This window comes from Ascaphus truei, unplaced genomic scaffold, assembly GCF_040206685.1.
Source record: "Ascaphus truei isolate aAscTru1 unplaced genomic scaffold, aAscTru1.hap1 HAP1_SCAFFOLD_467, whole genome shotgun sequence".
NCBI classification, from domain to species: Eukaryota; Metazoa; Chordata; class Amphibia; order Anura; family Ascaphidae; genus Ascaphus; species Ascaphus truei.
In genome coordinates, this window is record NW_027456798.1 from 243,107 (window position 1) to 256,028 (window position 12,922).

Here is a 12,922-nt window from a genome sequence, read left to right on the forward strand (position 1 = left end):
CAGAGAGCGTGCGCACGGCAGAGAGCGTGGCACAGCAGAGGAGAGCGTGCGCACGGCAGAGAGCGTGCGCGCGGCAGAGAGCGTGCGCACGGCAGAGAGCGTGGGCACGGCAGAGAGCGTGGCACGGCAGAGAGCGTGCGCACGGCAGAGAGCGTGCGCACGGCAGAGAGCGTGGCACGGCAGAGAGCGTGCGCGCGGCAGAGAGCGTGCGCACGGCAGAGAGCGTGGCACGGCAGAGAGCGTGGCACGGCAGAGAGCGTTGGCACGGCAGAGAGCGTGCGCACGGCAGAGAGCGTGGGCACGGCAGAGAGCGTGCGCACGGCAGAGAGCGTGCGCACGGCAGAGAGCGTGCGCACGGCAGAGAGCGTGGGCACGGCAGAGAGCGTTGGCACGGCAGAGAGCGTGCGCACGGCAGAGAGCGTGGGCACGGCAGAGAGCGTGCGCACGGCAGAGAGCGTGGGCACGGCAGAGAGCGTGCGCGCGGCAGAGAGCGTGCGCACGGCAGAGAGCGTGGGCACGGCAGAGAGCGTGCGCGCGGCAGAGAGCGTGCGCGCGGCAGAGAGCGTGCGCGCGGCAGAGAGCGTGCGCGCGGCAGAGAGCGTGGGCACGGCAGAGAGCGTGCGCACGGCAGAGAGCGTGCGCACGGCAGAGAGCGTGCGCACGGCAGAGAGCGTTGGCGCGGCAGAGAGCGTTGGCGCGGCAGAGAGCGTGGCGCCGGCAGAGAGCGTGGGCGCGGCAGAGAGCGTGGGCACGGCAGAGAGCGTGCGCGCGGCAGAGAGCGTGGGCACGGCAGAGAGCGTGCGCGCGGCAGAGAGCGTGGGCACGGCAGAGAGCGTTGGCACGGCAGAGAGCGTGCGCACGGCAGAGAGCGTGCGCACGGCAGAGAGCGTGGGCACGGCAGAGAGCGTGCGCACGGCAGAGAGCGTGGGCACGGCAGAGAGCGGCGCGCGGCAGAGAGCGTGCGCGCGGCAGAGAGCGTTGGCACGGCAGAGAGCGTGCGCGCGGCAGAGAGCGTGGCACGGCAGAGAGCGTGGCACGGCAGAGAGCGTGCGCACGGCAGAGAGCGTGCGCACGGCAGAGAGCGTGCGCACGGCAGAGAGCGTTGGCACGGCAGAGAGCGTGCGCACGGCAGAGAGCGTGCGCACGGCAGAGAGCGTGGGCACGGCAGAGAGCGTGCGCACGGCAGAGAGCGTGGGCACGGCAGAGAGCGTTGGCACGGCAGAGAGCGTTGGCACGGCAGAGAGCGTGCGCACGGCAGAGAGCGTGGGCACGGCAGAGAGCGTGCGCACGGCAGAGAGCGTGCGCACGGCAGAGAGCGTTGGCACGGCAGAGAGCGTGCGCACGGCAGAGAGCGTGGGCACGGCAGAGAGCGTGCGCACGGCAGAGAGCGTGGGCACGGCAGAGAGCGTGCGCACGGCAGAGAGCGTGCGCACGGCAGAGAGCGTGGGCACGGCAGAGAGCGTTGGCACGGCAGAGAGCGTTGGCACGGCAGAGAGCGTGCGCACGGCAGAGAGCGTGGGCACGGCAGAGAGCGTGCGCACGGCAGAGAGCGTGCGCACGGCAGAGAGCGTTGGCACGGCAGAGAGCGTGCGCGCGGCAGAGAGCGTGCGCACGGCAGAGAGCGTGCGCACGGCAGAGAGCGTGGGCACGGCAGAGAGCGTGCGCGCGGCAGAGAGCGTTGGCACGGCAGAAGCGTGCGCACGGCAGAGAGCGTGGGCACGGCAGAGAGCGTGCGCGCGGGCAGAGAGCGTGCGCGCGGCAGAGAGCGTGCGCGCGGCAGAGAGCGTGGCGCGGCAGAGAGCGTGCGCACGGCAGAGAGCGTTGCGCACGGCAGAGAGCGTTGGCACGGCAGAGAGCGTGGGCACGGCAGAGAGCGTGGCACGGCAGAGAGCGTTGGCACGGCAGAGAGCGTTGGCACGGCAGAGAGCGTTGGCACGGCAGAGAGCGTGCGCACGGCAGAGAGCGTGGGCACGGCAGAGAGCGTGCGCACGGCAGAGAGCGTTGGCACGGCAGAGAGCGTGCGCACGGCAGAGAGCGTGCGCGCGGCAGAGAGCGTTGGCACGGCAGAGAGCGTGGCACGGCAGAGAGCGTGCGCGCGGGCAGAGAGCGTTGGCACGGCAGAGAGCGTGCGCACGGCAGAGAGCGTGCGCACGGCAGAGAGCGTGCGCACGGCAGAGAGCGTTGGCACGGCAGAGAGCGTGCGCACGGCAGAGAGCGTGCGCACGGCAGAGAGCGTGCGCACGGCAGAGAGCGTTGGCACGGCAGAGAGCGTGGCACGGCAGAGAGCGTGCGCACGGCAGAGAGCGTGCGCACGGCAGAGAGCGTGGGCACGGCAGAGAGCGTGCGCACGGCAGAGAGCGTTGGCACGGCAGAGAGCGTGGCACGGCAGAGAGCGTGCGCACGGCAGAGAGCGTGGCACGGCAAGAGCGTGCGCACGGCAGAGAGCGTGGCACGGCAGAGAGCGTGCGCACGGCAGAGAGCGTGCGCACGGCAGAGAGCGTGGCACGGCAGAGAGCGTGCGCACGGCAGAGAGCGTGGCACGGCAGAGAGCGTGCGCACGGCAGAGAGCGTGGCACGGCAGAGAGCGTGGCACGGCAGAGAGCGTGCGCACGGCAGAGAGCGTGCGCACGGCAGAGAGCGTGCGCACGGCAGAGAGCGTGGCACGGCAGAGAGCGTGCGCACGGCAGAGAGCGTGCGCACGGCAGAGAGCGTGGCACGGCAGAGAGCGTGCGCACGGCAGAGAGCGTGGCACGGCAGAGAGCGTGCGCACGGCAGAGAGCGTTGGCACGGCAGAGAGCGTGCGCACGGCAGAGAGCGTGCGCACGGCAGAGAGCGTTGGCACGGCAGAGAGCGTGCGCACGGCAGAGAGCGTTGGCACGGCAGAGAGCGTGCGCACGGCAGAGAGCGTGCGCACGGCAGAGAGCGTGCGCACGGCAGAGAGCGTTGGCACGGCAGAGAGCGTGCGCACGGCAGAGAGCGTTGGCACGGCAGAGAGCGTGGGCACGGCAGAGAGCGTTGGCACGGCAGAGAGCGTGCGCACGGCAGAGAGCGTGCGCACGGCAGAGAGCGTGGGCACGGCAGAGAGCGTGCGCGCGGCAGAGAGCGTGCGCAGCGGCAGAGAGCGTGCGCGCGGCAGAGAGCGTTGGCACGGCAGAGAGCGTGCGCACGGCAGAGAGCGTTGGCACGGCAGAGAGCGTGCGCACGGCAGAGAGCGTGGGCACGGCAGAGAGCGTGCGCACGGCAGAGAGCGTGCGCACGGCAGAGAGCGTGGGCACGGCAGAGAGCGTGCGCGCGGCAGAGAGCGTTGGCACGGCAGAGAGCGTGGGCACGGCAGAGAGCGTGCGCGCGGCAGAGAGCGTGCGCACGGCAGAGAGCGTGCGCACGGCAGAGAGCGTGCGCACGGCAGAGAGCGTGGGCGCGGCAGAGAGCGTGCGCGCGGCAGAGAGCGTGGGCACGGCAGAGAGCGTGCGCACGGCAGAGAGCGTGCGCACGGCAGAGAGCGTTGGCGCGGCAGAGAGCGTGGGCGCGGCAGAGAGCGTGCGCACGGCAGAGAGCGTGCGCACGGCAGAGAGCGTGGGCACGGCAGAGAGCGTGCGCGCGGCAGAGAGCGTGGGCACGGCAGAGAGCGTGCGCGCGGCAGAGAGCGTTGGCACGGCAGAGAGCGTGCGCACGGCAGAGAGCGTGGGCACGGCAGAGAGCGTGCGCACGGCAGAGAGCGTTGGCACGGCAGAGAGCGTGGGCACGGCAGAGAGCGTGCGCGCGGCAGAGAGCGTTGGCACGGCAGAGAGCGTGGGCACGGCAGAGAGCGTTGGCACGGCAGAGAGCGTGCGCACGGCAGAGAGCGTTGGCACGGCAGAGAGCGTGGGCACGGCAGAGAGCGTTGGCACGGCAGAGAGCGTGCGCACGGCAGAGAGCGTGGGCACGGCAGAGAGCGTTGGCACGGCAGAGAGCGTGGGCACGGCAGAGAGCGTTGGCACGGCAGAGAGCGTGGGCACGGCAGAGAGCGTTGGCACGGCAGAGAGCGTTGGCACGGCAGAGAGCGTGGGCGCGGCAGAGAGCGTGCGCGCGGCAGAGAGCGTTGGCACGGCAGAGAGCGTGCGCACGGCAGAGAGCGTGGGCACGGCAGAGAGCGTGCGCGCGGCAGAGAGCGTTGGCACGGCAGAGAGCGTTGGCACGGCAGAGAGCGTGGGCACGGCAGAGAGCGTTGGCACGGCAGAGAGCGTGGGCACGGCAGAGAGCGTGCGCGCGGCAGAGAGCGTTGGCACGGCAGAGAGCGTGCGCACGGCAGAGAGCGTGGGCACGGCAGAGAGCGTGGGCACGGCAGAGAGCGTGGGCACGGCAGAGAGCGTTGGCACGGCAGAGAGCGTGGGCACGGCAGAGAGCGTTGGCACGGCAGAGAGCGTGCGCACGGCAGAGAGCGTGCGCACGGCAGAGAGCGTTGGGCACGGCAGAGAGCGTGGGCACGGCAGAGAGCGTGGGCACGGCAGAGAGCGTTGGCACGGCAGAGAGCGTGCGCACGGCAGAGAGCGTGCGCACGGCAGAGAGCGTTGGGCACGGCAGAGAGCGTGCGCACGGCAGAGAGCGTGGGCACGGCAGAGAGCGTGCGCACGGCAGAGAGCGTGCGCACGGCAGAGAGCGTGCGCACGGCAGAGAGCGTGGGCACGGCAGAGAGCGTTGGGCACGGCAGAGAGCGTGCGCACGGCAGAGAGCGTGGGCACGGCAGAGAGCGTGCGCACGGCAGAGAGCGTGGGCACGGCAGAGAGCGTGCGCACGGCAGAGAGCGTTGGGCACGGCAGAGAGCGTGGGCACGGCAGAGAGCGTGCGCACGGCAGAGAGCGTTGGCACGGCAGAGAGCGTGCGCACGGCAGAGAGCGTGGGCACGGCAGAGAGCGTGCGCACGGCAGAGAGCGTGGGCACGGCAGAGAGCGTGCGCGCGGCAGAGAGCGTTGGCACGGCAGAGAGCGTGCGCACGGCAGAGAGCGTGGGCACGGCAGAGAGCGTGGGCACGGCAGAGAGCGTGCGCGCGGCAGAGAGCGTGCGCGCGGCAGAGAGCGTTGGCACGGCAGAGAGCGTGCGCGCGGCAGAGAGCGTGCGCGCGGCAGAGAGCGTGGGCACGGCAGAGAGCGTGGGCACGGCAGAGAGCGTGCGGACGGCAGAGAGCGTTGGCGCGGCAGAGAGCGTTGGCACGGCAGAGAGCGTGCGCGCGGCAGAGAGCGTGCGCGCGGCAGAGAGCGTGCGCGCGGCAGAGAGCGTGCGCGCGGCAGAGAGCGCGCGCGCGGCAGAGAGCGTGCGCGCGGCAGAGAGCGTGCGCACGGCACAGAGCGTTGGCCACGTGACTCTCTGAGCCAATCGCAGTGAGGCAGGGTAAAACCCTACCCTTGTGACGTCATGGCCACACCTCCTAGTCGCGCACGTCATCGTTTGGACTATACACACAAAACGCTTGCGCCACGTGGCGCGCCCTGTCACGCGCGCTTACTATAATACAGACCTGAGAAGGTGGGGAGAGCGGTCTCTTACCTGGGGTGTATCTACGAGAGCGTTCCTTGTTGCAGCCAGCAGTCTCTCATGTGACAGCGTCACAGGTTCCCCGGAGTCTCGGAGAGCAGAGGTCAGGAGTGCGGCGGCAGCCTGGCAGGAGAGAGGTCATGGGCAGGAGGGGTCAGGGGGCGAGACATCCCCACACTTGCCGCGAGACATCCCCACACTTGCCGCGAGACATCCCCACACTTGCCGCGAGACATCCCCACACTTGCCGCGAGACATCCCCACACTTGCCGCGAGACATCCCCACACTTACCGCGAGACATCCCCACACTTACCGCGAGACATCCCACACTTACCACGAAAGATGGTGCATCACACTCTATCAAGAGATCAGGGAGCGAGAGTGCCACATGAGACAGCCTGCAATCAGGAAGAGAGTGTTAAGGGGAAGAGTCTGAAAGAAAGGGTCAGTGAGACACTCTGTGAGACACTCTGTGAGACACTCTGTGAGACACTCTGTGAGACACTCTGTGATACACTCTGTGAGACACTCTGTGAGACACTCTGTGAGACACTCTGTGATACACTCTGTGAGACACTCTGTGAGACACTCTGTGATACACTCTGTGATACACTCTGTGAGACACTCTGTGATACACTCTGTGAGACACTCTGTGAGACACTCTGTGAGACACTCTGTGAGACACTCTGTGAGACACTCTGTGAGACACTCTGTGAGACACTCTGTGATACACTCTGTGAGACACTCTGTGATACACTCTGTGAGACACTCTGTGAGACACTCTGTGAGACACTCTGTGAGACACTCTGTGATACACTCTGTGAGACACTCTGTGAGACACTCTGTGATACACTGTGATACACTCTGTGAGACACTCTGTGAGACACTCTGTGATACACTCTGTGATACACTGTGAGACACTCTGTGATACACTGTGATACACACTGTGATACACTCTGTGAGACACTCTGTGATACACTCTGTGATACACTCTGTGATACACTCTGTGAGACACTCTGTGATACACTGTGATACACACTGTGATACACTCTGTGATACACTCTGTGATACACTCTGTGATACACACTGTGATACACTCTGTGATACACTCTGTGAAACACTGTGATACACACTGTGATACACTCTGTGATACACTCTGTGATACACTCTGTGATACACACTGTGATACACTCTGTGATACACTCTGTGAGACACTCTGTGAGACACTCTGTGATACACTCTGTGATACACTGTGATACACTCTGTGATACACTCTGTGATACACTGTGATACACTCTGTGATACACTCTGTGATACACTCTGTGATACACTGTGATACACTCTGTGATACACTCTGTGATACACTCTGTGATACACTCTGTGATACACTGTGATACACTCTGTGATACACTCTGTGATACACTCTGTGATACACTCTGTGAGACACTCTGTGAGACACTCTGTGATACACTGTGATACACTCTGTGATACACTCTGTGAGACACTCTGTGATACACTCTGTGAGACACTCTGTGAGACACTCTGTGAGACACTCTGTGATACACTCTGTGAGACACTCTGTGATACACTCTGTGATACACTCTGTGATACACTCTGTGATACACTCTGTGATACACTCTGTGAGACACTCTGTGAGACACTCTGTGAGACACTCTGTGAGACACTCTGTGATACACTCTGTGAGACACTCTGTGATACACTCTGTGATACACTGTGATACACTCTGTGATACACTCTGTGATACACTCTGTGAGACACTCTGTGAGACACTCTGTGATACACTGTGATACACTCTGTGATACACTCTGTGATACACTGTGATACACTGTGATACACTCTGTGATACACTCTGTGATACACACTGTGATACACACTGTGATACACTCTGTGATACACTGTGATACACTCTGTGATACACTCTGTGAGACACTCTGTGAGACACTCTGTGATACACTGTGATACACTCTGTGATACACTGTGATACACTCTGTGATACACTGTGATACACTCTGTGAGACACTCTGTGAGACACTCTGTGAGACACTCTGTGAGACACTCTGTGATACACTCTGTGATACACTGTGATACACTCTGTGATACACTCTGTGATACACTCTGTGATACACTCTGTGATACACTCTGTGAGACACTCTGTGATACACTCTGTGATACACTGTGATACACTCTGTGAGACACTCTGTGATACACTCTGTGATACACTGTGATACACTCTGTGATACACTGTGATACACTCTGTGAGACACTCTGTGATACACTCTGTGATACTCTGTGATACACTCTGTGATACACTGTGATACACTCTGTGATACACTCTGTGATACACTCTGTGATACACTCTGTGATACACTGTGATACACTCTGTGATACACTCTGTGATACACTGTGATACACTCTGTGATACACTCTGTGATACACTGTGATACACTCTGTGATACACTCTGTGATACACTGTGATACACTCTGTGAGACACTCTGTGAGACACTCTGTGATACACTCTGTGATACACTCTGTGATACACTGTGATACACTCTGTGATACACTGTGATACACTCTGTGATACACTCTGTGATACACTGTGATACACTCTGTGATACACTGTGATACACTCTGTGATACACACTGTGATACCCTGTGATACACTGTGATACACTCTGTGATACTCTGTGATACACTCTGTGATACTCTGTGATACACTCTGTGATACACTGTGATACACTCTGTGATACTCTGTGATACACTCTGTGATACTCTGTGATACACTCTGTGATACACTGTGATACACTCTGTGAGACACTCTGTGAGACACTCTGTGAGACACTCTGTGAGACACTCTGTGATACACTGTGATACACTCTGTGATACACTCTGTGATACTCTGTGATACACTCTGTGATACACTGTGATACACTCTGTGATACACTGTGATACACTCTGTGATACACTGTGATACACTCTGTGATACACTGTGATACACTCTGTGAGACACTCTGTGATACACTCTGTGATACACTCTGTGATACACTGTGATACACTCTGTGATACACTCTGTGATACACTCTGTGATACACTGTGATACACTCTGTGATACACTCTGTGATACACTCTGTGATACACTCTGTGATACACTGTGATACACTCTGTGATACACTCTGTGATACACTCTGTGATACACTGTGATACACTCTGTGATACTCTGTGATACACTCTGTGATACTCTGTGATACACTCTGTGATACACTGTGATACACTCTGTGATACACTCTGTGATACTCTGTGATACACTCTGTGATACACTGTGATACACTCTGTGATACACTGTGATACACTCTGTGATACACTGTGATACACTCTGTGATACACTGTGATACACTCTGTGAGACACTCTGTGATACACTCTGTGATACTCTGTGATACACTCTGTGATACACTGTGATACACTCTGTGATACACTCTGTGATACACTCTGTGATACACTCTGTGATACACTGTGATACACTCTGTGATACACTCTGTGATACACTCTGTGATACACTCTGTGATACACTGTGATACACTCTGTGATACACTCTGTGAGACACTCTGTGATACACTGTGAGACACTCTGTGAGACACTCTGTGATACACTGTGATACACACTGTGATACACTCTGTGATACACTGTGATACACTCTGTGATACACTCTGTGATACACTCTGTGATACACTCTGTGATACACTGTGATACACTCTGTGAGACACTCTGTGAGACACTCTGTGAGACACTCTGTGAGACACTCTGTGAGACACTCTGTGAGACACTCTGTGAGACACTCTGTGAGACACTCTGTGATACACTCTGTGATACACTCTGTGATACACTCTGTGATACACTCTGTGATACACTGTGATACACTCTGTGATACACTCTGTGATACACTCTGTGATACACTGTGATACACTGTGAGACACTCTGTGAGACACTCTGTGAGACACTCTGTGATACACTCTGTGATACACTCTGTGAGACACTCTGTGATACACTCTGTGAGACACTCTGTGATACACTCTGTGATACACTCTGTGATACACTCTGTGATACACTGTGATACACTCTGTGATACACTCTGTGAGACACTCTGTGATACACTGTGATACACTCTGTGATACACTCTGTGATACACTCTGTGATACACTCTGTGATACACTCTGTGATACACTCTGTGATACACTCTGTGATACACTCTGTGATACACTGTGATACACTCTGTGATACACTCTGTGAGACACTCTGTGATACACTGTGATACACTCTGTGATACACTCTGTGATACACTCTGTGATACACTGTGATACACTCTGTGAGACACTCTGTGAGACACTCTGTGATACACTCTGTGATACACTGTGATACACTCTGTGATACACTCTGTGATACACTCTGTGATACACTCTGTGATACACTGTGATACACTCTGTGATACACTCTGTGAGACACTCTGTGATACACTCTGTGATACACTGTGATACACTCTGTGATACACTCTGTGATACACTCTGTGATACACTCTGTGATACACTCTGTGATACACTCTGTGATACACTGTGATACACTCTGTGATACACTCTGTGATACACTCTGTGAGACACTCTGTGAGACACTCTGTGAGACACTCTGTGAGACACTCTGTGATACACTCTGTGATACACTCTGTGAGACACTCTGTGAGACACTCTGTGAGACACTCTGTGAGACACTCTGTGATACACTCTGTGATACACTCTGTGAGACACTCTGTGATACACTCTGTGATACACTGTGATACACTCTGTGATACACTGTGATACACTCTGTGATACACTCTGTGAGACACTCTGTGATACACTCTGTGAGACACTCTGTGAGACACTCTGTGATACACTCTGTGATACACTCTGTGATACACTGTGATACACTCTGTGAGACACTCTGTGATACACTCTGTGAGACACTCTGTGATACACTGTGATACACTCTGTGATACACTCTGTGATACACTGTGATACACTGTGATACACTCTGTGATACACTGTGATACACTCTGTGATACACTCTGTGATACACTCTGTGATACACTCTGTGAGACACTCTGTGATACACTGTGATACACTCTGTGATACACTCTGTGATACACTGTGATACACTGTGATACACTCTGTGATACACTGTGATACACTCTGTGATACACTCTGTGATACACTCTGTGATACACTCTGTGATACACTCTGTGATACACTCTGTGATACACTCTGTGAGACACTCTGTGATACACTGTGATACACTCTGTGATACACTCTGTGATACACTGTGATACACTCTGTGAGACACTCTGTGATACACTCTGTGATACACTCTGTGATACACTCTGTGATACACTGTGATACACTCTGTGATACACTGTGATACACTCTGTGATACACTGTGATACACTCTGTGAGACACTCTGTGATACACTGTGATACACTCTGTGATACACTCTGTGATACACTGTGATACACTCTGTGATACACTCTGTGATACACTCTGTGAGACACTCTGTGAGACACTCTGTGATACACTCTGTGATACACTCTGTGAGACACTCTGTGATACACTGTGATACACTCTGTGATACACTGTGATACACTCTGTGATACACTCTGTGATACACTCTGTGATACACTGTGATACACTCTGTGATACACTGTGATACACTCTGTGATACACTCTGTGATACACTGTGATACACTCTGTGATACACTCTGTGATACACTGTGATACACTGTGATACACTCTGTGATACACTCTGTGATACACTGTGATACACTCTGTGATACACTCTGTGATACACTGTGATACACTCTGTGATACACTCTGTGATACACTCTGTGAGACACTCTGTGATACACTGTGATACACTCTGTGATACACTCTGTGATACACTCTGTGATACACTGTGATACACTCTGTGATACACTCTGTGATACACTCTGTGATACACTCTGTGATACACTCTGTGAGACACTCTGTGAGACACTCTGTGAGACACTCTGTGATACACTGTGATACACTCTGTGATACACTCTGTGAGACACTCTGTGATACACTGTGATACACTCTGTGATACACTCTGTGATACACTCTGTGATACACTGTGATACACTCTGTGATACACTCTGTGATACACTCTGTGATACACTCTGTGATACACTCTGTGATACACTGTGATACACTCTGTGATACACTCTGTGAGACACTCTGTGATACACTCTGTGATACACTGTGAGACACTCTGTGATACACTCTGTGAGACACTCTGTGATACACTCTGTGATACACTCTGTGATACACTCTGTGATACACTCTGTGATACACTCTGTGAGACACTCTGTGATACACTCTGTGAGACACTCTGTGATACACTCTGTGAGACACTCTGTGAGACACTCTGTGATACACTCTGTGAGACACTCTGTGATACACTCTGTGAGACACTCTGTGATACACTGTGATACACTCTGTGAGACACTCTGTGAGACACTCTGTGAGACACTCTGTGATACACTCTGTGATACACTCTGTGAGACACTCTGTGAGACACTCTGTGAGACACTCTGTGATACTCTGTGATACACTCTGTGATACACTCTGTGATACACTCTGTGATACACTCTGTGAGACACTCTGTGAGACACTCTGTGAGACACTCTGTGATACACTCTGTGATACACTCTGTGATACACTGTGATACACTCTGTGAGACACTCTGTGAGACACTCTGTGAGACACTCTGTGAGACACTCTGTGATACACTCTGTGATACACTGTGATACACACTGTGATACACTCTGTGATACACTCTGTGATACACTCTGTGAGACACTCTGTGATACACTCTGTGAGACACTCTGTGATACACTCTGTGATACACTCTGTGATACACTCTGTGATACACTCTGTGATACACTCTGTGATACACTGTGATACACTCTGTGATACACTCTGTGATACACTGTGATACACTCTGTGATACACTCTGTGATACACTCTGTGATACACTCTGTGATACACTCTGTGAGACACTCTGTGAGACACTCTGTGAGACACTCTGTGAGACACTCTGTGAGACACTCTGTGATACACTCTGTGATACACTCTGTGATACACTGTGATACACTCTGTGATACACTCTGTGATACACACTGTGATACACTCTGTGATACACTCTGTGATACACTCTGTGAGACACTCTGTGAGACACTCTGTGATACACTCTGTGATACACTCTGTGAGACACTCTGTGAGACACTCTGTGATACACTGTGAGACACTCTGTGAGACACTCTGTGATACACTGTGAGACACTCTGTGAGAC

At 55.9% G+C, this 12,922-nt stretch overlaps 1 protein-coding gene across 1 annotated transcript in view; it reads right to left on the bottom strand.

Annotated features, from left to right (window-relative positions):
* Positions 1-12,922, bottom strand: part of LOC142484918 (serine/threonine-protein kinase 36-like) — a 132,051-nt gene that overhangs the window by 59,165 nt on the left and 59,964 nt on the right. The window contains exons 10-11 of the mRNA XM_075584171.1: positions 5,844-5,907; positions 5,521-5,631 (exon numbers count right to left, since the gene is read on the bottom strand). Of these exons, the coding sequence (XP_075440286.1) occupies positions 5,521-5,631; positions 5,844-5,907 (175 nt within the window). The remainder of the gene's footprint in view (positions 1-5,520; positions 5,632-5,843; positions 5,908-12,922) is intronic.